A 24,857-nucleotide genomic window follows, 5' to 3' on the forward strand; every position below is an offset into this window, starting at 1 on the left:
TAACTGCTCTAAACAAAAACAGTCTATCCTTACAAGTAATACAATTTCCATTTTCAATGTATTACATGTAATTTATTTTTCTCCTTCCTTTACTTGCTATGTCATGCTATCTTTAAGTATTGCAAAGTAAAGCCTGTTACTATGAAGTAAATGGAAATGGCTATTGCAATAATTTAGAAAAAATCAGACAAAGGGAACAAAGAGGTAGAAGGGGGAGAAGGGAGGGTGTAATTCTTATGCTTACAAATCTATAACATGCAAAAATTAACTATTTTACATAAATTGAAAATAAAAAGTTTAAAAAATTGTTTTACCTCTTCTGTCTTCAAACTAAAACTTCATCTCCTCCTTCCTTTAATGGTATTACAAACCAATTTTTCAACTTGGTTTCCACCGTACCTATTCAAGGGTAGATGTAGCCATTCTGGGTTCTTCATTACGACCATCTGCTGCGGTGTTTGGGGATTCACTGGACTGACAAAGCTGAGTGTACCCTACAATCCATCTAACATTTTAGTCCCATCCAATACCATGAAATGCACTCGGTGACCCTTAAGGGGTTTTGAGGAGACTGATGAAGTCAAAGATGAGCTCAGAAGAGCACATTCTTATAGAGTGAGATTAGAAATAAAACTCAGAAGGAAGAACTGCTGTACAGTTACAAGCATGGAGTTTCTCTACTGGCTCAGGTCCCTCCTCAGCTGATTGTACCTTCTGATCTTAATCTCTACCGGGAAACAGAAGACACATCACCGGATTTTCCATCTGCTGACTCACTTTCTCCAGTGACTGCAACAGCCAGGGCTTAGCCAAGCTAGGGTCAGGAGTCCAGCACCCCACCTGGGTCTCCCAGGCAGGTGGCCAGGGACATCTGCTGAGCTTTCCTGGAAGCTTTAGCAGGGTGCTGGATGGGAAGTGGGGCATCCGAGACTCAATCAGTACTCTGGTGTGGGACACCGGTGTCACAAGTCAGGTGGCTTAACTCACTGTGCCACACCAATTTCAAATTTCATATATTTAAAGCAAACATAAACATGAATGTCAGTGATGTGTTGAAATGTGCTGTTTTTAACAGTGCCAAGTGCATGACCTTCAGTATGGTGATATCTCTACGAAACACAATGTTTCCTACTGTGTAGCGAAAGCACTCCTTTGCACATCTTTTCTTAGTGATACAAGTAGAAACTGAAATGTGAATTTATCTCTAATATACCTAAATGAAACAGTAGGTGTAATGCTTTTTCCTTTCTAGAAAATGCTTTAACAGTTCCCTACTGTCCTCATCATCAAATCCAAACAACTTGGCAGGACACGAGGGTCTCCAGGATTGATCTGATAAGCTACTTGTGCACCCTGAACTCTCATCATTTTCTGGTCATATCTAAGTATGAGCCATTCCCTCAAGTCATTCAGAACCCTGGATCTCGGTTCAAGCCTATACTACCACACTTAGGAAAACTGCCATTCATCCTTCAAATTTCAACTCAAGTCTAGAGTGACCTCTCATGAAACCTGCAATGACAGCCTCTTCTTGCGAAGCCTGCCCCAGTTCCCGAGGCACATCCCAATCATTCTGCTCGAGGTCTCCCACGGCATTGCTTAGCAATGTTCCTCAGATTGCATCCTATCCAGTTCCATCTCTAAAGACAGGAGACTTATCTTCATCTTTGTCTCCAGTGGGCTTCCAGAACAGCGTAACAATTAGGGTTCTTTAATGAACCGTAAAATGAATGAATATCCATCCAAAGCTCTAGCTCCAAAACTACAGAAATGACCTTCACAAGAATCCCCATGACCTTTCTTCTGGCTGTTTCTTGTTTTCAGTCTCTCTTTAATACACACTTTTACCCGTTCATTCTCCCAGGAACTCTGTCTCTTGGTGTCCAGAAGCTCACTCTGTCCTTCCTCACACTGATAGCACCACTCAAAATGCTCCCTCACTTCTCTCCTCTACCCAGATCCCACAATCCTCTTGAGGTACATTTTGTCCTTGGCCACATCATCATCTTTGTTGGCACTAACCATGTTCTCCATGTGATACAAAGAGAACATTGACATCATGAGGTCAGAAGTAACCCAAGATTTTGGTTCTAGTCCTCCTATTTTACATATATGGCAACTTATTAACATTTAGTATATTTAGACCTCAGTTTTCTCCTTACAAAAAGAGAGTTTGACCTAATTCCCTGTTGACAATAACAAATTATAATTTCTTCAACAATTTAAAAATAGCAGTTAATCTCAAACTATATAACTCTTTCACATTACAGATGACTTAATTTTAATTACTAGTCTTTAGCATACTTCAAGAATAACAAGAAAACCACTCCAATGTTTAAAAGCCAGTTCTCAACAAATGAACAAACATAATCATCCATTCTTAACTTGCTACATTTACCATATATGAAATAAGTTATTGATTTGAGCTGTAGATTGTTATAATGAACAACTTCTCCAGAACACAAAGATGAGTCCATGAGAGCAGCACTCTAACCACCACCTCTCAGGGACTTGCCACACACAAGTATATATTATATAAAAGCCAAAAATGGGTACTACGGAAAGTTTAAAATCAGAACAGCTGTCCCAGTGTTAAACAACTTCATTCTTAAGATTCCCATGTAAAGTTACATGAAATCAAAATCAGTCACACACAATTTATAATTTTTATACCAAATTCATTTCATTGAGATTATAGTATTCACTCAACAGAAAAATATATAAACATAGTTTTCTCCATATATGACAAGATGAAAACTAAAAATCAAAAGGCATAATGTGTTCAAATTATAATACTAGAATCCACTTTGTCAAGCTTAAAACTTACTCACAATGTTTTAAAACTCCTTAAATCTGTGCATTATCTTCCAAAATGTTGTCATGAATACACCATAAATTGCAAAATTTATTTCATTAAAAATGTTATGTTTAAGGATAGATTAAATCATTACCTCTCATATAAAGTCTTGTTTAATTGTTAAGATGCTTCTCCACCACGGAGAATTGGAGTGCCTTCAGAGGCCGAAAACTCTTAGGTCACCCACCCCTATTTGGATCTACCACATTGGATGGAAGAAGCCCAAATCCTGCCTTTCAGGATCCAAGGTCATAGGAACAACAACCAGGAGCCCTGAGCAGTCCGCAGAAACAGAAGAACAGTAAACTTCCTTTGGGACTAGGGAGAGGAGCTTTCTCTGGTCCTTGCTTGGTTCCAACTTTGGGTCCCCACCCTCTCTCGTAATGACCATCAGGATCGCTCCAGAAACCCCTCAAATACAAAAATAAACAAACAAAAAAGCAAAAAATCTAGAATAGATAGAGAACAACAAGGAAAGCTTAGAAACAGACAGGAAACGGTCAGCGGGGATGCACTTATAACTCACTGGGTGGGACACAAAGATTAGTTACTCCTCACTGGAGTACTGAAGATTTCTCTGCACACCCCTCCTAAAACTGTTCACCTAAATTGTTGACATATGTCTTGTTAGAGTTATAAGCCAGTTTAGACCACTCTAAAAACAGCCAGGTTCAGCAAAATCATGCTTCAACACTATAAACTGCTAAATACTAAAATTAAAATAGGCATGAGACAGCTGAAAAGTAATCTATAGCCATTTTAAGGTGTATAGAACCCAGTTGTATATAAACTAATAATTGAAATGTCAATGTAAAAGTCACAGGATGTGGTTCAGAACTTGCATTCTTTTTTCCTCTTTTAACATATTGGTTACTCAATACCATGTCAACTAATTCCATAACGTTATAAATTGTGGCTGATGTAATGTTGGGGCTTTTAATTGATTGGGATGATACTCTGCCGGCTCTACCTTCAAACCAGAGATGGTCTCCCCAAGAAGCCGTTGAACTTATCTGGACAATAAGATGCTGGACTCTATGCTTGGTAGATGCTTGCAATGAAAGAATCTCAACTGAATTTGAACTGTGGTAATGCAACAAGGTGGAGGAATTCACCATGGGGGGAGAGTTGGGGAGAGGTGGGAGGAATCCCAGTGCCTATAAAACTGTCACATAATGCAATGTAATCAATTAAAAATAAATAAATGAATAAATAAACAACACAACAAAAAAAGATGCTTCTCCATAGTTTCCAGTTTGTCCACTTCTAAGCCTTGCACACTCACCTAAGCACGGTTAGTCTCACGGAAGTCTGACTACCTGTAGAGTATGTCTGACTTGCTACCATGCTATGATCCTGAAAATATGGGCCATAAAGTCACTTGTATATGAAGATATCTTAGGATTTTTATAACTTTATATCAGGTTTTACACTAAATGAGACATCCCAGGAAATACATAACTTTTATATCTGGTTTATCCATTCCAAATAAATACTATAAACATACAGTTCAAAATGATTTTTCCCCTACCATCATGCAAAATAATTCAATATGCAATATTATTAATATGACCTTACTGTTCTTAAGTTTTAAAATTCCATTTGAATTGCTATGTATGTCTACTTCTTCTAGTTCAACATGAATTTTTAAATAATTTTAATTTTAAAACTCAATTCACTTACCTTTTTCAGGCCAGCAAAACCTTCCGATTCCAGAAAAAAAAAGGCAAAGGGCATCAACACAAATAAACAAAGGTTGGAAAAGAGAGACGCAAGATTCCACAAACCTACAGGGAGGTTGACAAAAAAGAAGAAAGTACTGTTAAATACTGACAGGTCTTTCCAAGGATCACTAAGCTGTGATGGTAATCAAGATGTATACTTTGAGGCAGGCATTGTGGTGCAGCAAGTGACACCATAGCTGAGGACACCCCTACCTCACACCAGAGGGTCTGGCTCCAGTCCTGGCTACTGCACACTTCTCACCCAGTTTCTGGTTAATGCACCTGGGAGCCACAGATGATGGCTCAGGAACTTGGGTTCCTGCCCACCACATGAGAGACCAAGATGGACTTTCTGGTTCCTGGCTATTCCAGGCCTAACTTCCTTGTGGTGGACATTTGGAATGGAGTGAAGTCAGCACACAGAAGATTTTTCTTATATCTCTCCCCTTTCCCTACTTCACTCTGCCTTTCAAACAAGTAAATTTAAAACAAAAATCTGTACTTTCATAATAATAAAAATAAACATAAACTTCAAGTAACAACTTAAAGTTAGAAATGAGAAAACAATTATATATTTAATTTTTTAACTTCATAACTTATACCTATTGGGAAAAGCCATATAGAAAATAATTATTTTTCCTCATGCCCCAAAATAAGTTCACTAAAGATGTAACATGTACACAGTCTCCTTAGACAGGTCCCAGAGCACTTAAATTACAGCTGCTAGTATTTATTGAGCACTTAATAAATGCCAGACACCCTGAGTATTTTACATGCCTAATACCATTTAAGCCTCATTTTAAAACTCCAAAATAAGAATTAGCAGTTATTGATTCCTTGTGTGCCAAGCACTGTTCTAAGTGACTGACAGATGTGGCATGAACTCATGTACCCATCACAGCAACCCCAGGAGACAGCAGCGCTGCTGCCGCAGTATCACAGACTGGTTATGTCACTTGTCAAGGTTGTACAGCTTGCAAACAGCAAAGCTGAGTGCAATTCCTGGGATTTTAACATCGTCACTGAAGTTTTAGCAAGCAGTTCCAAGTAGAAAAGACAAAGTAGCCGCGATAAGCAAGCTCCCCTCACCCCTTCCTTTGTACACCTTCTGCAGTCCCTTTTACAAAACCACAATAAAAGGCAACTAAAATAAACTTCAGGAGACATTCAGAGAAGGAGATCCTCAGGTGTGTCTTCGGGAGAATATCCAGCCCAATATCTCATCCATAAAAACACGAAAACATAAAACCGGGTTTCCTCCACTGCAAGCATATACCAAACATAGAGTCCAGCATCTTATTGTCCAGTCAAGTTTAACAGCTTCTTAGGTATACCCTCTCTGGTCTGGACACAGAGCCAGCAGAGTATCATCCTGATCAATTAAAAGCTCCAACATACCATCAGCAAAAATTTACATCATTATGGAATTAATTGACATAGTAATGAGTAACCAATATGTTAAAAGTAAATGCGAGTTCTTAACCACCTTCTGTGACCACCTCACCTATACTTCAATTTTAGTTTATACACAACATATAACATACATAACATGTTATACATAACATCATATCATCTTAAATTAAGGCAAACATGTGGTATTTAACCTTTTGGGATTGGCTCATTTCCCTTAGCATTATGGATGCTGGACTCTATGTTTGGTATATGCTTGCAATGGGGGAATCTCAACTGAACTTGAACTGTGGTTATGCAACAAGGTGGAGGAATCCACCATGGTGGGAGGGTTTGGGGAGGGGTGGGGAGAATCCAAGTACCTATGAAACTGTGTCACATAATACAATGTAATTAATGAATTAAAAATAATAAATAAATAAAAAAAGAAAAAAAAACGGGTTTCAAAATGATAGCTATGCTACTTTCACAATCTAGATTTCAAAATGCTAATCTGCATAGCAACTTACAAAAAAATAAGAGTCAAAGGGATTGATACTGTGGCACAGTGGATTCTGCCACAGCCTGCAAACCCAGTACCCCATGGAGTCCACTGCTGGAAGAGTCTGGGAGAGCTCCCCACCCATGTGGGAGACCCACATGGAGTTCCAGGTCCTGGCTTCAGCCTGTCCATCCCTAGCCATTGTAGCCACTGGGTGCATGAACCAATGGATGGAAGACCTTTCTCTCCCTTTAAAATTAATAAAACATATCCATTTTTAAAAGTTAGAGATAAAAGTTATCTATGCACAATCGCTTCTCAGCCTTTTAGCTAAGATCAAGTGTAAAAATTATCTATCCATAAATTCAGCATATTATATGCTATTACAGCTTATTTTTGAAAATGGGTAACTCATGTTCTTTCCACACCTTTATAAATAATACCTAAAGCACTGGAGATAAAGGATAAACACAAGGCCTCTCCACTCACAGCACTTACTTCCAGACAGAGAAGGTAATACTAATGAGCAAAGTGAAACAAAGTATGCCATCCCCCAATTACTCCAGCTGCAAATTAACATATGCCTTTCACAGTTGTTCTAATACTCTCTGGCACAGAATGTAGTACAAACCAAAACAACTGTATACAAGTTATCAAGAGACAGTCACTTCCTTCAATAGATAATACAATTAGTAAAACTTACAATCTCACTCAAAATCTAAATATATGTAATAATTTTGTAACATACCTTTAACTTGCAAGAAACAAAATGCTCTATAAAAAATTTTAGAATCTTCCAGTGGAAAAACTTCAACTCTTTAAAGTTGAAGAAAAAGTATGATATAATACTTTTATACTTTGAGATATTGACAATATGACAATATGACTTTCTATCACTGTCTATGATCGTCTATACTTAGACTGTCATATACACTTGAACAGCAGAATGTTGGACTTACGACTGTTGCTGAAGGACTAAACTATTATAACAATATGGGGGAAAACAGTGGGGTGGGGAGAACAAATGGGATGGCAGGAGAGATGGAGGAGGGAATTCCTACATCCATAAAACCGTATCCTGGAAAGTAATATAAATATTTGAAAAAGAAAGAAAAAAGACGTGTAATATCTTCTTTGTCCAAAGAGGCAGAGAGGCGCTTCTTTCAGTGTGCTAAGGACTGAGAAGGGCACATGGAATGACTGGGGCAAAGACTCAATTTCAGATGAACCGGGGTTCACACTTGGTCCATACGTCCATGTGACAATCTTGCTAAGTCACAAGGTCTTCATTTATAAAATGAGGGCAATGATGTGACCGCAATGTTCAGTAAGTGAAATTACGCATGTACAACAGGAACAATGGCTAGTACAAAACAAGCATGTAATTTTTTTTTTTTTTTTTTGCTTTTATTAAGTTTCATCCCAAGAGGCTCCCAATACACGGTGGCTTTACCTCCCACTTCAAACTATTTTCCTGTGCTCCCCTTCGGCTATTCCATCTCCCTTTCTGCCTGGGGCATTAGCTCCTGCACTGTTCACAATGTTTCTGTGTCAAACAATCTCTCCTTCAACAGGCACGAGGTAACCATACTACATGGACACATTTCTAATAAATGGGCCTAGAGCACAGCTGTGCCGTCTAGGTCCAGTTCACTTTAGCACAAGGTCTCCGTCCTTTATTTCAGCAATTTCATAGCACTTTTTCTTCCTTGTGGTTTCAGAGCATTACTTCTGGACATGTGAAGTAAAACAGTAATTAGTACTCTATAAATTACTGCATATAAACTTATTAGTCTCAGTAGACTGGAGAACCACAACTGTTAATATGTAGCTTTGTGTAGTTAGGCACGGTGGCAAACAGTCATGTCAGTTTTAAGTAATTTTTATTATATTTGATAAAGGGCAACATGGGAAGGATTATATTTGATTTACAAAAGACAATTTAAATCCAATTAAATATTACACAGTCCTTTTAGAAAACTATTTTTAAAAGCTACTATTCACAGCCTCTGTTTTTCTGAATTGATGTGTCTGTCTTTGTGCTAATACTACATGGCCTTGATTATTATAACCTTAAAAAGGTAGACAGTAAGACCTCGGAAATTTCCAAGATGTTTGGGCTATTCAATGTTTAGTGACTCTCATTTTCAGATCTGTATGCACAAAAATAGAGTGCTGTGATTTCAACTGGCATGATGTATTTTAACAACAATGCTCTTACACACTGAGTGTTTGCGGTCTCTCCAAGTCACAACTTGGGATAATACACAACATGAGGGTATCTGGAGACCAGTCCAACCCTCAGCAGATACAAAAATCATGAGGCCATAATCCCCAAGATGGGTAAAAAGAAAAGGGAGAGAGCTTGCCTTTGGGTTGTTCTCCATCATGCAAGCATACAAGGAAACGCCACTGTGAACCACCAAGATCTGACTATGTTGGCACCCCAATCTCTTCCAGCCCCAGAACAATGAGAAATAAATCCACTGCTCCAGCCCTGTCCTCTATGATACTCCACAGTAACAGCCCAAAATGGTAAACATAATTATTGTATATACTGGAGTGATATTTCATACAGCAATTAAGATATCACTTTGATGAGGCTGGGGTGATGGCTCAATTGGCTAATCCTTAAAAAAATAACACCACTTTGAGAAGCAAGCTGACACAGCACACTAATCTTCAGCCTGCAGTGCCTGCATGCCATAGGGATGCCAGTTCATGTCCCACCTGCTCCACTTCCAATCAAGGTCCCTGCTTATGGCATGGGAAAGCGGTGGAGAAAGAAGGTCTTGACTTCTGATTTCAGATCAGCTCAGTTCCAACTGTTGTGGTCATCTGTGGAGTGAACCAGTGGATTGATGTTCTCTCTGCCTCTGTTTCTCGCTCTAAAATCTCCCTTTCAATAAAAACAAATAAATCTTTAAAAAGTAAAAAAAAAAAAAATTGAAGAAAAAGAGGAGCACGTTTACGCAGTCCTGGGATTCAGGAAACCACCAGCAACGGGTGAGGTGATGTTTGGTACAGCCCTGGGAGAGGCAGGAAGGAACAAAGCTGCTAACCTGTGCAATGTTGCTGTTCCACTGGCTGCGGGTGGAGCAAGCCAGAGTGGAGTACCAGCTCATTTGGTGTGCAGCACTGTGGCTCTGCATTGAGTAACCTCCCTGGCCCCAGACACCACTGAGACCACCACTGAGAGACAGGCTAGGCAGACAAAAGGCCAGCTATACCCTGGGAATGCCCAGGGTAAGGGAGGCAGCCAGGGAGGCACTGCAAAGACTGAGATTGAAGTATCGTTGTGACCAGCACACACACACACACACACACAAAAACATCATCCCAGAAGAAGAAAGAACAGGAAACAAGGGAATAGTAAAATCTACCCACAAATTTAGGACCAACAGACAACATAAAGACAAAACCGGCTTGAAGAGAACTCCCACAGATCTGAAAGGCCACGGGGAAGAGGGAAGACGAACAGTATGCAACACAAACGAGGAAATCAGTGTTTCCCTCAAAAACACAGAAGTCCATCTCAACCTTAGAGTTACAGGATAGGACATGGAGGGTCTCCCAAGTAAGGAATATAAAAACAGGAAACAAAGGCAAGAATTCAAGAAATTTAAGGAATATATCACAGCAGAGACAAAAGCTATAAAAAACAGAATCAAACAGTAATTGTTGAACTAAAGAATATAATACGGCAAAAAAAAAAAAAAAAAAAAAAAAAAAAAACAGAACCTGGGTCCAGCACAATAGTCTAGTGCCTTGCATGTACCAGCATCCCATATGGGTACTGGTTCCTATCCTGGCTACTCCACTTCCCATCCAGCTCCCTGCTTGTGGCCTGGGAAAGTAGTAGAGGAGTAGGGAACGGCCAAAGCCTTGGGACCTTGCACCTGCATGGGGGACCTGGAAGAAGCTCATGGCTCCTGGCTTCAGATCAGCTTTGCTGTAGCTGTTGTGGCCAGTTGGGAAGTGAACCAGAAGACTGAAGATCTTTCTTTGTCTCTCCTCTCTGTATATCTGGCTTCCCAATAAAGTAAATAAATATTTTAACAACAACAAAACAAAAGCAACAGAAAGCCTCACCAATACAATCAGGGAGGCAGAAGAAAGAATTCCATAATTAGAAGATGCCTTATTAGAGGACACACAGGTAATCAGAACTTAATAAAGCTAAGAAAACTATCCAAGAAGTGAATGATGTCACTAGATATAAGAGTAATAGGACTTCCTGAAGGCATGGAAAGAGATGCAGGATTGCAAGAAATATTCAATAAACTTACATATTAAAAAAAAAGAACTTCCAAAACATTGAGAATATAAGGGGAAGCCAAAAACAGGAAGACAGGAACAGCACAGAAGTGCAAATAGATTTGACCCAAAAAGATCCTTATCCGGACACATCAGAGTCAAAGTCCTTTGGATTGACACAAAGAAAGATACTGAAACAGGCACATAATTAGGATCAGATAACATATAAGGGAACACCAATCAGACTCAAGGCTGACTTCTCAGAGGAGAAACTTAAGCCAAGAAGAAAATGGAGTGACATTTTACAGGTCCGAAAACAGAAAAACTTTCAACCCAGAATAATATCCAGCAGAGCTCTCACTTGTTTGAAAATGAAACAAAATATTTCCATAGCAAACAGAATTCGAAAGACTTCACCACCACTAGACTAGCCCTATAAATGCTACTGAAAAATTTGCTGAAGACAGAAAGAAAAGAAGCGGAAGTTAGCCACCCCCAGCGATGGCATGGGGGAAGATATACCCATTAAAACCACAGAAGAAACCAAAGTTGAACAAAGAGAAATTTAATACAGAAATGAGAAGATTAAATCATTATCCGTCAATATTAATCCTGACCATAAATGGCCTAAACTCATCAATCAAAAGGCATATATTAGCAGACTGGATCAAAAAGCAGGAACCATCTCTCAGTTTCCTACAAGCAACATATCCCTCCAAAGATAAATGGAAGCTGAAAGTGAAAGGATGGAAAAGGATATTTCATGCTAATGTAGCCATTTTAATATCGATGATAGAGACTTAAGCACGAAAAACACTAAAAGAAGTGAAGATGGACACCACATAATGATAAAGGGATGCATCCAGAAAGAAATTACAATAAACATACACACACCAAATGCCAGGGCACCTGGCTACATGAAAGAACTACTAACAGATCCAAGGGGAGATACAAACTCCAATACAATAGTAATGGAGGACTTTAATACCCTACTAACATCAACTGACAGATCAGCAAGTCAAAAACTCAGAAGGAAAGCAACAGATCTCAAACAAAAGAACAAATGGACCTAATTGATATCTACAGAACTTTTCATCCTATGGACACTGAATGTATCTTTTCTTCATCGGCACATGGCATCTTCTCCAGGACTGGTTACATTATAAATCATAAAACAAGCCTAAGCAATTGAAAGCAGATCTAAATCATCCCATACACTGATCACCACAGGGTGAACTCAAGACCAGCAGGTCAAAATATCCTCAAAAATTTTGCAAATCCTTGGGAGTTGAACAACATGCTACTGAAAAAAAAAAAAAAACAGTGAATTAGAAAAGAAATCAAAGAAGGAATTTTAAACATCCTTGAAACTAATTAAGACTTCAATACAACTTACCAAAGCCTGTGAAATGCCACTAAGAGTTAAGAGGCAAATTTATAGCAATTAGTGCTTATATCAGGCAACAAGAAAGGCACCAGATAAATGAGCTAACCAAACATTTGAAGCAGGTAGAAAAACAACAGCAAAATAATCCCAACATCAACAGAAAAAAGAAATGATCAAAATAAGGGAGAAAATAAACCAGAAACCAAAAGAATACACAAAATCAATGAAACAGAGCTGGTTCTTCAAGAAAATAAACAGAATATATACGCCACTAGCTGAACTAGTCAAAAAAAAAAGAGGGAGAGGACATGAATCAACAGAATCAGAGACAAACAAGAGAACATAACAACAGATACCTAGGACATACACAGAACTATCAGGAACTACTACCAGCAACTATACATCAACAAACTAGAAGACTTTGAAGAAATGGACACATTCCTGAACATATATCACCTTACAAAACTGATTCATGACATGGAAGATAATCAAATTAAATCTATAAGAGGTGGAAATTGAATCAATAATTAAACCCCTCCCAACAAAGAAATGCCCAGGATCAGATGGTTTCACTGCTGAATTCTACCAAACGTTTCAACAGGAACTTACACTCCAGTCCTCCACAAGCTATTCAAAACAACAGAAGAGGATGCAAATCTTTTCAAACTTTCTATGCAGCCAATAAACCAGAAAGAGACACAATAAACCAGAAAGAGACACAATAAACCAGAAAGAGACACAACAGACAAAGAGAACTACAGACTGATATCCCTGATGAACATAGATGCAAAAATACTCAACAAAATACTAGCCAACAGAATTCAACAGTACATCAGACAGATCATTCACCCGGATCAGGTAGGATTCATCCCTGGCATGAGGGATGGTTTAATACACCAAATGCCAGGGCACCTGGCTACATAAAACAACAGAAATCCATAAATGTGATACACTACATAAACAAATTGAAGAATAAAAACCATAAGATTGTCTCAAATACATGCAGAGAAAACATTTGATAAAATGGAACATCACTTCATTCTACAAGCCCTAAGCAAGACAGGCATTGAAGGAACATTCTACAATGCAATCAAAAGAAGTTATGAAAAATCCAATGCCAACATCATAAATGAGGAAAGATTGGAAGCTTTTCCATTAACATCTGGTGCTAGACAAGGATGCCCACTATTCCCATTTTTATTCAACATAGTACTAAAGTCCTTGCCAGAAGAACCAAAAGACTCAATGAAGAGAATTCTAGAACTTATAAGAGAATTTGGTAAGGTGGCAGTGTATAAAATAAATGAAGATAAATCAATAGCCTTAATGCACACCAGTAATTCCAGGACTGAAAAAGAACTTGTTAGTATAGTCCCTTTTAAAATAACAGAGAAGACCATTAACCATCTTGGAATAAACTTAACTAAAGCATGGAAGACCTTTATGAGGAAAATTACAAAACATTGAAAGAAGAACAGAAGAAAATTTTAAAGATGGAGAAATATACCATGTTCCTCGATAGACATAGTCAATATCACCAACATTTCTATATTACCAAAAGTAATACACAGATTCAATCTAATCCCAATAAAAATCCCAAGATCATTCCTCACAGAGTTGGAGAAAGTGATACAAAAATTCATCTGGAAACAAAAGAGACCACAAATAGCCAAAACATCTTGAAGAATAAGAATTTAACCAGAGGAATCACAATTCCAGATCTTCAGACATATTATAGGACAGTGATTATCAAAATAGCCTGGAACTGATAGAATCAGGGAGGAAGATCAATAGAAAAGAATAGGAACACCTCAAGAGAATCCACGCATGTACAGCCAACTAATCTTAGATAAGAGAACAGAAAATAGTCCAGCGAAAAAGACTGGTCTCTGACAAATGTTGTTGGGACAACTGGATAGCAGCCTGCAGAAGAAACAAGACCCTGACTTTCACCACATACGAAGATCACATCTAAATGGATAAAGGACCTAAATCTACACCCAAAACCATCAAGCTATTAGAAGAAAACACTCCCCAAGATATACACATAGGCAATGGCTTTTTAGAAAAGTTAGCAAAAGCACAGGCAGTTGAGGCCAAAATAAATAAATGGAACTACATCAAATTAAGAAGCTTCTGTACGGCAGACAAAACAGTCAACAAAACAAAAAGGCAATCAACCAAACAAGAGAAAAATTTTCGCACACTACACAACAGATAGGGGGCTAATATCCAGGATATATAAAAAGTTCCAGAAACATAACAAAACAACCAGTTAATAAATGGGCAAAGGAAATGAGCAGACATTTTTTAAAAGAACAAATTCAAATGGCTAACTGACATATGGAGAAAATGCTCAAACTCACTAGTAATAAGAAAAATACAAATAAAAACCACACTGAGATTCCAATTAACCCCAGTGAGGATGGCCTACATAAATAACTGTACTAATTAACAACCACTGGCAAGGATGTGGGGGGCAAGATACCCCACTCGACTGCTGGTGAGATTGTAAACTGGTGCTGCCACTACGGAACTCAGTGGCACTATGGAATTCATCTACCATATGACCCAGCAATCCCACTCCTGGGGATACACCCAAATGAAATGATACCTACATATGAGAAAGCAACCTGTACCCCTATATTCAATGCAACACAATCAACAATAGCAAAGACACGGAAACAACATAGATGTCTACTAAAAGAGGACTGGATAAACAAGTTGTGCTGAAAATACTTAATGGCTACTTCTCAGCCATTAAAATGAAATTCAACCGAAATGGGATGGATATCTGCATCCCATATTGGAGTGCCTGGGTCAGCTCCCAGTACTAGTTTCCTGGTAATGCAGACCCTGGGAGAGAGCAGGTGACAGCTCAAGCTGTCTGGTACTGATTGGGCTTTATCCATGAATAGTCCCTTTATCATTATGAAGTGATCTTTTTTAACCCTGGTAGGATTCTTAGCCCTCATCTGACAGTCTTACAAGCAATCTACCTCTCTTTTGATTAGAATTAGCATGACGGATTATTTTTTCTCTAGTTGCTAATTAACCTATTCAAGTCTTAAAAAATTTCTTGTATATATATATATATGTATATACATATATATATATACACATATATATATATGAGTCAGATCTTATCATTTTTAGTTAAGATTTTTAATCCAATCTGATAATCTGTTTTTTAATTGCAGTGTTTAGACCATTATGTTTAGATTATCTATTTATATGACTAGGTCCTATTAATCTGCTCTTTGTTTTCTATTTGTCCTATCTGTTATCTTCCCTTTTCTACTTTTTCTGTGCTCCTACAGCTTAACTAGCTTTTTATTCTTCTACTATGTGGCTTTTGCTTACTTACTAACTATACAAACATATCTGATAAGCTATAGTGTGGCTATTTTTATATACTTATCACATGTTTCTTTATTGTATCACATTCCTACTTCATTCTAACAGCTGACTGTAATGTCATTCCTCTTGCCTCTACACTACATTGTTACATATTATTTTTTTACACATAATGAAACTTAGAGCACTATGTGTACAGTAGTTATTTAAGCAACTAATCATCTTTTTTTAAAGACATACAACACAGAAAGGCAGTTTTATTTATCTAGAAAACTGCCACTTACAATGTTGTTAATTCTAACTTGTAGATACAGATGAATGTCACCTACCCATCTCCTTCTGTGTGAAGAACTTCCCTTGCTACTGTTTAAAGTACAGCTGTGCTGGCGATAAATCTTTATCCTGACAATAGATTGACTGACTGATTGACTGATTGATACTGTTCACTCACTTTGGTTGGAAAGGCAGGTGTACAGAGAAAAGACAAGAGAGAGAGGATGTTCCATCCACTGGCTCACACATGTAGTCCTAGGTCTGAGTCCAGCTCTGTTTTGATTCAGACACTGCAAGGCAGGCGCGATGGCTCAAGTAGTTGGAGTCCTGTCATGCGGGTGGGAGACCTGGAATGGGTTCTCAGCTCCCAGCCTCAGTGTGGCCCAGTCCAAGCCAGAGCAGATTATCTGGGGAGTGAGGCAGCATAAAGGAGCTCTGTGTGTCTGTGCATGTTAAGGTCTCTCTGCCTCTCAGACTTTTCAAATATTTACCCAAAATAATGCAACTCCACAAAACCTTGATTTCAGCCTATGAAATTCTATCCTCCCCAAAATCCTGCTTTTATATATAAAAAAATTTAATTAAGAGAAATGTTTCAACTCAGATTTAACATCCCATTAACTCTATCAGTACACAATAAATGGTTCACTGTTCAGCTCTTTTCTGCAGTGTTCTACCTGGTACACTCCAACCTGCTTAGCCTCTGTGGACACAAATCTTATATCCTTGTGGGGAACAGGGTGCTAAAGCTGCTCCTGGAATTGGTAGGGGCTGTTACAAGATGGCGGCTGGCCCAGGGCCAGGAGGCGGAGTTAGTGTCGCCAGCAGGTAAACAGGAAGTCACAGGGACAGGCTAATGCCCTCACTGCGATTATGTCATTGCTACTGGCCTATCATGCAGCGCCAAGTGGACCCACGGGGAGAAGTGATTGGTGGAGAACGATATAAAAGTAGCCGGTAAAAGCTAGAACTACCACAAGAAAGCGAGATGATGAAGAGAAAGACGAAGAGACGATGAAGAGAAAGACGAAGAGACTATGACGGAGAAAGACTGGGATGACAACGATGACAGAGAAAGACAGGACGAGGGGGAAAAGGACGGGCAGGAAGTAGGGTGGCAGAGAGAGGGCTGGAGAAGCAGGGAGGAAAGCTAAGGCCAATGGGGACAGGGACAGGGGAGAGGATTTAAACGCAGCCGCTTTTTGCAGTGAAGGGTCCAGTTGCGGTTCCGGCTTTTCCCAGACCCTCAGAGTATGCCTAGTCATTTTAGTGTGACTGTGGGACGGCAACGTATCCTCAACCCAGAACAGTTCTCTGCTCCACCGGCCTCCTCCATACTGCATCCAACAAGAGGCTCTAAAGAAGCACCCTGTTCTCTCCCATCACTCGGGGATTGTGTCCTACATTGTGTTTACAGACGTTCCCCAACACCAAACAAATGGTTCAACTCACAACCTTCTGACTTAATGGCAGCACAAAAAATAGATATTTGGTAGAAACCATTCTTCAAATGTTAAACTAAGAGCTACCAATATGGGGTATGATTCCCCTTGATGTGGCAGCTCCCAGGTAGAAGAAGCAACTGACAAACAAAACTATACTATACTGCTAAGCTACGATGATCAACAAATTAGGCTTATTGAGTTCATTTTCAACTTGAGATATTTTCAAAATCAACTCAGGAAGTTTCTCAAGGAGCCTCTTATTTACTCAGAAACTTCATTGTTCCAGATAGGAAGATAATTCTAGTTCTTGTGATTTCATTTTAGAGTACATTTTGCTTTTACTGTGTTTTCTCTCCCAGTACTTGAATATCAGTCTCAATTTTTCTTACTCTATGTCTGAGCCTTGGCTCTTGTTAAAACAATATAGAAGAGTTTTCCCAGGCAGCTGCCAAAGATGGCAGAGGGACAGGTCCTGGTGCTGGATGGCAAAGGGCACCTCCTGGGCCACTTAGCAGCCACGGTGACCAAGCAGGTGCCGCTGGGCCGGCTGCAAGGCGTGGTCGTGCACTACACGGGCATCAGCATTTCTGGTCATTTCTACAGATACAAGTTGAAGTACCTGGCCTTCCTGCGCATTCATGAACACCAAGCCCCCTGGGGCCCCTACCACTTCCTGGCCCCAGTCACATATTTTGGCGGGTGGTATGAGGCCTGCTGCCCCATAAGGTCAAGCAGGGTGAGCCTGCCCACGAGTGCCTCAAGGTGTTTGATGGGATCCTACCACACTACAAGAAGAAGCAGGTGGTGGTGCCTGCAGTCCTCAAGGTCATGTACCTGAAGCCGACAAGGACGTTTGCCTACCTGGGACACCCGGCTCATAAAGTTATCTGAAGTATCAGGCAGTAACAGCCACATTGGAAGAGAAGAGGAGTAAGAAGGCCAAGGGCCCAGTGCGGTGGCCCAGTGCCTAAATCCCTGCCTTGAACATGCCAGATCCCATATGAGTGCTAGTCCCGGCAGCTCCACTTCCCTTCAAGCCCCCTGCTTGTGGTCTGGGAAAGCAGTCGAGGACGGCCCAAAGCCTTGGGACCCTGCACCCGCATGGGAAGACACAGAAGAAGCTCAAGAAGCTCCTGGCTCCTGGTGTCAGATCGGCTCAGCTCCAGCCATTGTGGCCACTAAGAGAGTAAATCAACAGACAGAAGATCTTTCTGTCTTGCTGCAAATCTGCCTTTCCAATAAAAATAAGTAAATTCTAAAGAAGCAGCAGCAGCAAGCCAAGATGCATTATCACAAGCAGCAGCAGCTCCTGGGGCTATGAAACTGGCCAGAAACAGTGTGAAGAAGATCAACAACTGATAGAACCCATGGACTCCTGGTCTAAGCCCAACAGACTTCTGCACCAAAAAATAAACTAAAATAAAAATTTTTAAATATATGAATCTCAAGGCATAGTACTTTGTAGAAAATGCTTTGTGCTTTTTACTGTTTATTCTAATAAATTTCTTTAGAAAGTAAGATTACTGTAGCTACCTACTCTTTCAGCTGACCTCCCCAATAGTTACTGACTTCCCTACTCCTTTTTAAATCCTTTTAACAGACAATAACAAAATTAACTATGTATGATAAAAAGAATAAGCTTTAGATCTGATGGCTTAATTTGTTCTAACTAGATGCAATATTGTTCCTATTGTAAAATATTCTCTTGTCCTAAATTCCTGAAATTAAACTGTTGTAGTATGCATTTCTGCAATGGTCTCCATAATACTTCACACACGCCATCAAACTTCTTTCATTTCTCTTTTCGACACTTTCCATTATGATGATAGATTTAGAAAGCTCCTTTGGAAACGAGGGCATGCTTGGGGTATTTTACATGCAACCATTTAGTAAGTGTACAGCCGTACTTGGGCTGAGTTTCCAGCACGCTGTTTTCATACCTGCTACTTGCAACTCACATTCAGGAAAAAAAAAATGACACAGGAAAAAAAAAAAGTCAGTTTTATCTCTTGTTCAAAGAACTGCTTTAGATTAAATCTCTCCGTACATCCAATGAATTAAACACTTACTTTAATAAAATACTTAAGCAGAATATTAACAATGTTTCTAAAAGTCTGAAACTAAGACTTGTTCAAGATAAACAAAGTTCATTTTTATTTTAGTATCCGAGTATGATGCAGAAATTTGGAGCAGAAAAACATTAAGGATCTCTTGTTCTACTTCCTCAGAAGCTGACCTCTTTCAGATTTAGTTCTCAACTCCCACAACTTATAAATGAGAGCTGTGGGCTCTCTCATTCACTCTACAGTACTGTGTATCTCATACTTAACATTCTGAGTAAAAAGGAAACACTGTGATAATATTATACCAGCTCTGACTTCGGACCAGAAATGGTCTTCCCAAGAAACTGTTCAACCCATCTGGACAATAAGTAGCTGGACTCTATGCTTGGTATATGTTTGCAAGGAAAGAATCTTGATTGAATTTGAACTGTAATACTGCATCAAGGTGGAGGAATCCACCAGGGGGGAGGGGAGGGGGAGGGGTGGGGGGATTCCCAGAGCCTATAAACTGTCACATAATGCAAAATATTAATAAAAATTAAAAAAAAAGGAAACACGATATTTTGAATTTCATTAAAATTATCTGCAAAAAGAGCACATCAATTTAATAGGACGTTCCTGAGGAAGAGCGTGAATATGAGATTTCATAAATACAAAATTTTCCATATGCACTCATCATCTAACTCCCCAAGGAAGGCAAGAAAGGCAGAGAACAAAGCTGCCCCGTGAAGGAGATGCCAGGCAGGCCACACTCACACTCAGCTCTCCCCAGTCACCGACTGCCCAAGTCCCGTCTTAGACTCAGCAAAATGATAAGCTGCCACATGTCAGGAAGCCATAAAGACTGTTCTCAAAGAACTACAACCATGAATAGAAACCCTGGAGTGCCAAAGGTCCACTACACTCTATCGTCAGAAAAAAACCCCTGAAATCTAACTTACTATTTCTATTATTGATCTTTAAATATACATCTTCCCAAATTTCTTTCCGATCACATATATTCCTTTCAAACAATTGTCAATTCAACTTATTCTCTGCAAAATAAAGCTGAAAGCTAAAAAATAAAGTCTGTCTGAGGCAAGGGGTCACAAATCAATAAGAAAACCTACTCTAATGAACCAATATGCTTATTTCAAGCTAAGACAGTTCTCAGAATCTAAATTTAAAAATCATCAACAGATTATAACAAGTAGCAAAAACTTCTGAATAACTACAGAGAAAGGCTCAGGATTATCAGAATATGCCTTAATATGACTTTTTCAGCTTGTCACAAAAGTAGATGCCTTTTCTCACGTATTGCTCCACTAACTTTTTCAGTCTAAACAAACATAAAATACTGTGCTAGCTAGATTACATAAATGTGAAAGTTTCAGACTTAGCTTATTCTAAAATGTGTTAAGAGTTAACATTGCAATGAGTGTATCTATAATAACGTATCTAATCACATTGTTCTGTAGTAACTGCATTCCTGACAACCTGCAAAGTGTATTAAGTTTATCGCATTTTATCAATATACATCATACATGCACTCAAATTTCCCAAAATGTAAATTTTCCCTAAAAAATCTATAATGATAAACTATCCTTAGATTTAAAATTAGCCAATGTTTTACTATATATTTCGTTTTAATTTATAAAATAATATTGGTCAAGAATATTTCAGGAAGCCAAATTACAGTGGAATCTGAAAATTAAGACATTGTCTAAATCAGTATCAACAGTCATCACACTGAAGATAAAATCCAACCCTCAGCCTCAAAGGAGGTGTTTCAACCTAACGGCTACTTAACACGTGGTTTAAAACACTCAATACTTCAATTTCGTTTAAAGCAAAACAAAGCAAGCCTGCATTACCGGGCCACTTCAGAATACATTAACTTCTAGCTCCATCTGCTGGAGTCAGACAATATTTCAAACTGAAATAATGCAGTTCTGTGAGAAGCCAATAATGTATCGCTTTTCCTCACACAAAAACTTCCTGAATTTATGAAAACTAATCAGAGTTCAGTCATATCCGGTAACTTCCAAAGTTACAAAACTATGTTAAAACTAAAGTCTCAATAGAATCAAAGATGTGACCTACACAGTTGTAAAAATTCTACCAAAACACTACTGGAAAGACAGCAAAGCTTGCCTGTGACCCTGATGAGATCCTTAGTCACATCTCTGGGAAGGAAAACAAAACAACTTTCTGTGCAACTCTTTATTTACTTTTTTCTAATAATAACAATAAGACATGTCTATTGTAAACATATTGTATAATGCAAATACCAGAAAAAGAAATTTATGGCATATAATCCTACCACTTGAGCAAAACACTGCTAAAGTCTTGGCATTTAAAGCATTTAAAAAAAAATTCATACATCTACACACTAGGTATATTTTTTTCTATTTTTATAACAGGTATTAGATTATAAATGTATCCTGTTATAAAATGTGTAGGTCAACAAATATATACTTACTTGATCATCTATAATAGACAAAAAACACATTTCACTGCTCAGATATACCAAAGGTTAAACAAGCTAATTCTGTAAGCAAAACACTTAAGATTCCTAAACCTTTAATATTGAAAGCCATATATCATATCCAGGAATTATCCTGAAGTATACAGTAAATGAACTTAAGACTAACTTACTAGCAAAGTTAATTAATAATAGCACAATAAAATGCATAAAGAACCTACTTTTTTTTTTACTTTTTTTTTTATTAATTATTATGCATTATGTGACAGTTTCATAGGTTCTGGGAATGCCCCCACCCTCCCCCTCCCCTCCCCCCTGGTGGATTCCTCCACCTTGGTGCAGTATTACAGTTCAAATTCAATCAAGATTCTTTCCTTGCAAACATATACCAAACATAGAGTCCAGCTACTTATTGTCCAGATGGGTTGAACAGTAAAGAACCTACTTTTGAGTTAATAACTATTCAAAACTGTTTATGGCCTAAAAGTTCAATTTTATAAACATTCTATACAATTCAAAACTAGATTTTTAATTTTTTTTTTTATTTTTAATTTTATGGTACAATTCTGTAGAGTCTGGAGTTACCCTGGATATTTTTTTTTTAAGATTTATTTTTTTTTTTATTGGAAATGTGGATATACAGAGGAGGAGAGATAGAGAGGAAGATCTTCCATCTGATGATTCACTTCCCAAGTGACCGCAATGGCCAGAGCTGAGCCAATCTGAAGCCAGGAGCCAGGAGCTCTTCCAGGTCTCTCAAGCGGGTGCACGATCCCAAGGTCTTTGGCTGTCCTCAACTGCTTTCCCAGGCCACAAGTGGGGAGCTGGATGGGAAGCAAGGCCGCCGGGACTAGAACCGGCGCCCATATGGGATCCCGGTGCATGCAAGGCGAGGACTTTAACCTCTATGTTATTGCGTCGGGCCCTACCCTATTTTTTTTTTTTAAATCTATAGTCTTTTTTTTTTTTAAGATTTATTTTATTTTTTTATTACAAAGTCATATACTGAGAGGAGGAGAGATAGAGAGGAAGTGGAGCTGCCGGGATTAGAACCAGCGGCCATATGGGATCAAGGCGAGGACCTTAGCCACTAGGCCACGCTGCCAAGCCCCCTACCCTATTTTTTAAGAAGATGACTTTTTGCACTGCTCCTCAAGCTGTCCAGACTGTAATCTAGACAACAAATTAAAATAGACACAGTCCTTGCAGACAAGCCAGGTTCATTGTAGTTACCTTTGAACAGACTGAATCTCAACTAAGAATCATGTTATCAAAATGTGTGCTTCTGTGTCTCCTTATGAAAAAAGCAAAACAGGGCCTGGTGGCGTAGCCTAGAGGCTAAAGTCCTCGCCTTGAATGCCCCGGGATCCCATATGGGCGTCGGTTCTAATCCCAGCAGCTCCACTTCCCATCCAGCTCCCTGCTTGTGGCCTAGGAAAGCAGTCGAGGACGGCCCAATGCATTGGGACCCTGCACTAGTGTGGGAGACCTGGAAGAAGTTCCAGGCTCCCAGCTCCGGACTGGCGCAGCACCAGCTGTTGCAGCTCACTTGGGGAGTGAATCATCGGATGGAAGATCTTCCTCTCTGTCTCTCCTCCTCTCTGTATATCTGACTTTGTAATAAAAATAAATAAATCTTGAAAAAAAAGAAAAAAGAAAAAAGAAAAACAAACAAAACTTGTAACTAATCAAGTGATTAGGCACTGGGTGCTGAGACTTAGCAGACGAACCCTCCGCCTCCAGCAGTACTGTCAGCATCCCATGTGGGCACTGCTTTATGCCCTAGCTGCTCCACTTCCAATCTAGCTCTCTGCTTATGGCCTCGAAAGGCAGCGGAGAATGGAGCTGAGCCAATATGGTAGATCCAGAAGCAGCTGCTCTTGATTCACTCCCAAAATGCCTGCAATAGCTGAGGTTGAGCCAGGCCAAAGCCAGGAATCAGGAAATTTATTCTGAGTCTCACACATGGCCAATTCAGTGGTATTTAGTACACACGCAATGTTAAACAAACACCACCTTTATCCAGTTCCAAACATTTTCATCATTGAAACTTAGGAAACTAAGGAAAACTTAGTAAAGCACCTGTACCATTATTTTTCAATTTATGCAACTGACAAAGTCCATATTTTTCTAGTAACTTCTCAGCAGTGTATCAAGATGAAGCGCGGTCAGCACTGTGGCTCAGAGGGTTAACCCTTACAATGCAGGAACACTGGAACTGGCTGTCTTCCAATCCAGGATCCTGCTCAGGCCCCAAATGAAGATGGGCCAAAGGGGACCTGACACAGCACCAGGCTCCTGGCTCCCTTGGTTCTGGACTGGCTGTTACAGCCACTCATGCAATGCACCAATGGATGAAAGATCTCTATCTCCGTCCTCTTTCTCCGTCCGTCTTTCAATTAAGTAAATAATTTTTTTTGAGGCATGTTGCCTCAACAGACTAATCTTCTACTTGCAGTGCCAGCGCCTCATATGAGCTCTGGTTTGAATCCTGGTCAGCTCCCTGCCTATGGCCTAGCAAGGCAGCTGAGGATGGCTCGAGTCCTAGAGCCTCTGAAACCACATGCAAAACCTGGAGGAGGCTCCTGGCTCCCAGCTTTGGATGGACTCAGCCCAGCAATTGTGTCCATCTGGGGAATGAGCCAGCAGATGGAAGATCTCTGTCTCTCTCTCTCTCTAAATTTGCCTTTCAAATTAAAAAAAAAAAAAAAAAAACCAAATTTACAATAAAAAAAGATAGACAACGTAAACAAATGAGTATTTTTGGGTCCAATTTCAATACGAATTTTTGCTACGATTTCAATTTTTTTCCTTTTCTGTATTTTGTTTCATAAACAATAGTTGCTGGTGTGTCATGGCCCACAGGGAGTGAATCATATAATACACTGCATTGCACCAGGTTTACAGGTGCTGAAAACCACCAGCAGAACAACAAGAGCACCTCAATGGCCAGAAGCCCACCATCAACTCTCCCACGTCAGTGCTCCCATGTCACTTTCGTATATCACATCTTCAAACTGTTTTAATCATCTCTTCATTTTAGACAGGTATGTCTTGTTACACAAAAGAGCTTTAGAACTAAGGTCACTATTTTGTTGATGTTACTACACTCTGACCCTGTTTAACAGCATTCTAAGGT

The 24,857-nt window shown here is 39.2% G+C and overlaps 1 protein-coding gene and 1 pseudogene across 3 annotated transcripts in view; one reads left to right on the top strand and one right to left on the bottom strand.

Annotated features, from left to right (window-relative positions):
• LMBR1 (limb development membrane protein 1) overlaps positions 1-24,857 on the bottom strand; it is a 163,324-nt gene that overhangs the window by 84,726 nt on the left and 53,741 nt on the right. For 2 of the 3 annotated variants that reach the window (XM_004597520.3, XM_058660647.1), the window contains exon 5: positions 4,541-4,644. The exons of the other annotated variant lie outside the window; for it this stretch is intronic. In XM_004597520.3, coding sequence (XP_004597577.2) covers positions 4,541-4,644 — 104 coding nt within the window. The remainder of the gene's footprint in view (positions 1-4,540; positions 4,645-24,857) is intronic. 3 annotated transcript variants of the gene reach the window in all.
• On the top strand, positions 17,646-18,512 carry LOC105942458 (large ribosomal subunit protein uL13-like; annotated as a pseudogene).

The sequence above is a fragment of the Ochotona princeps genome, chromosome 2 (assembly GCF_030435755.1).
Source record: "Ochotona princeps isolate mOchPri1 chromosome 2, mOchPri1.hap1, whole genome shotgun sequence".
Lineage (NCBI taxonomy): Eukaryota > Metazoa > Chordata > Mammalia > Lagomorpha > Ochotonidae > Ochotona > Ochotona princeps.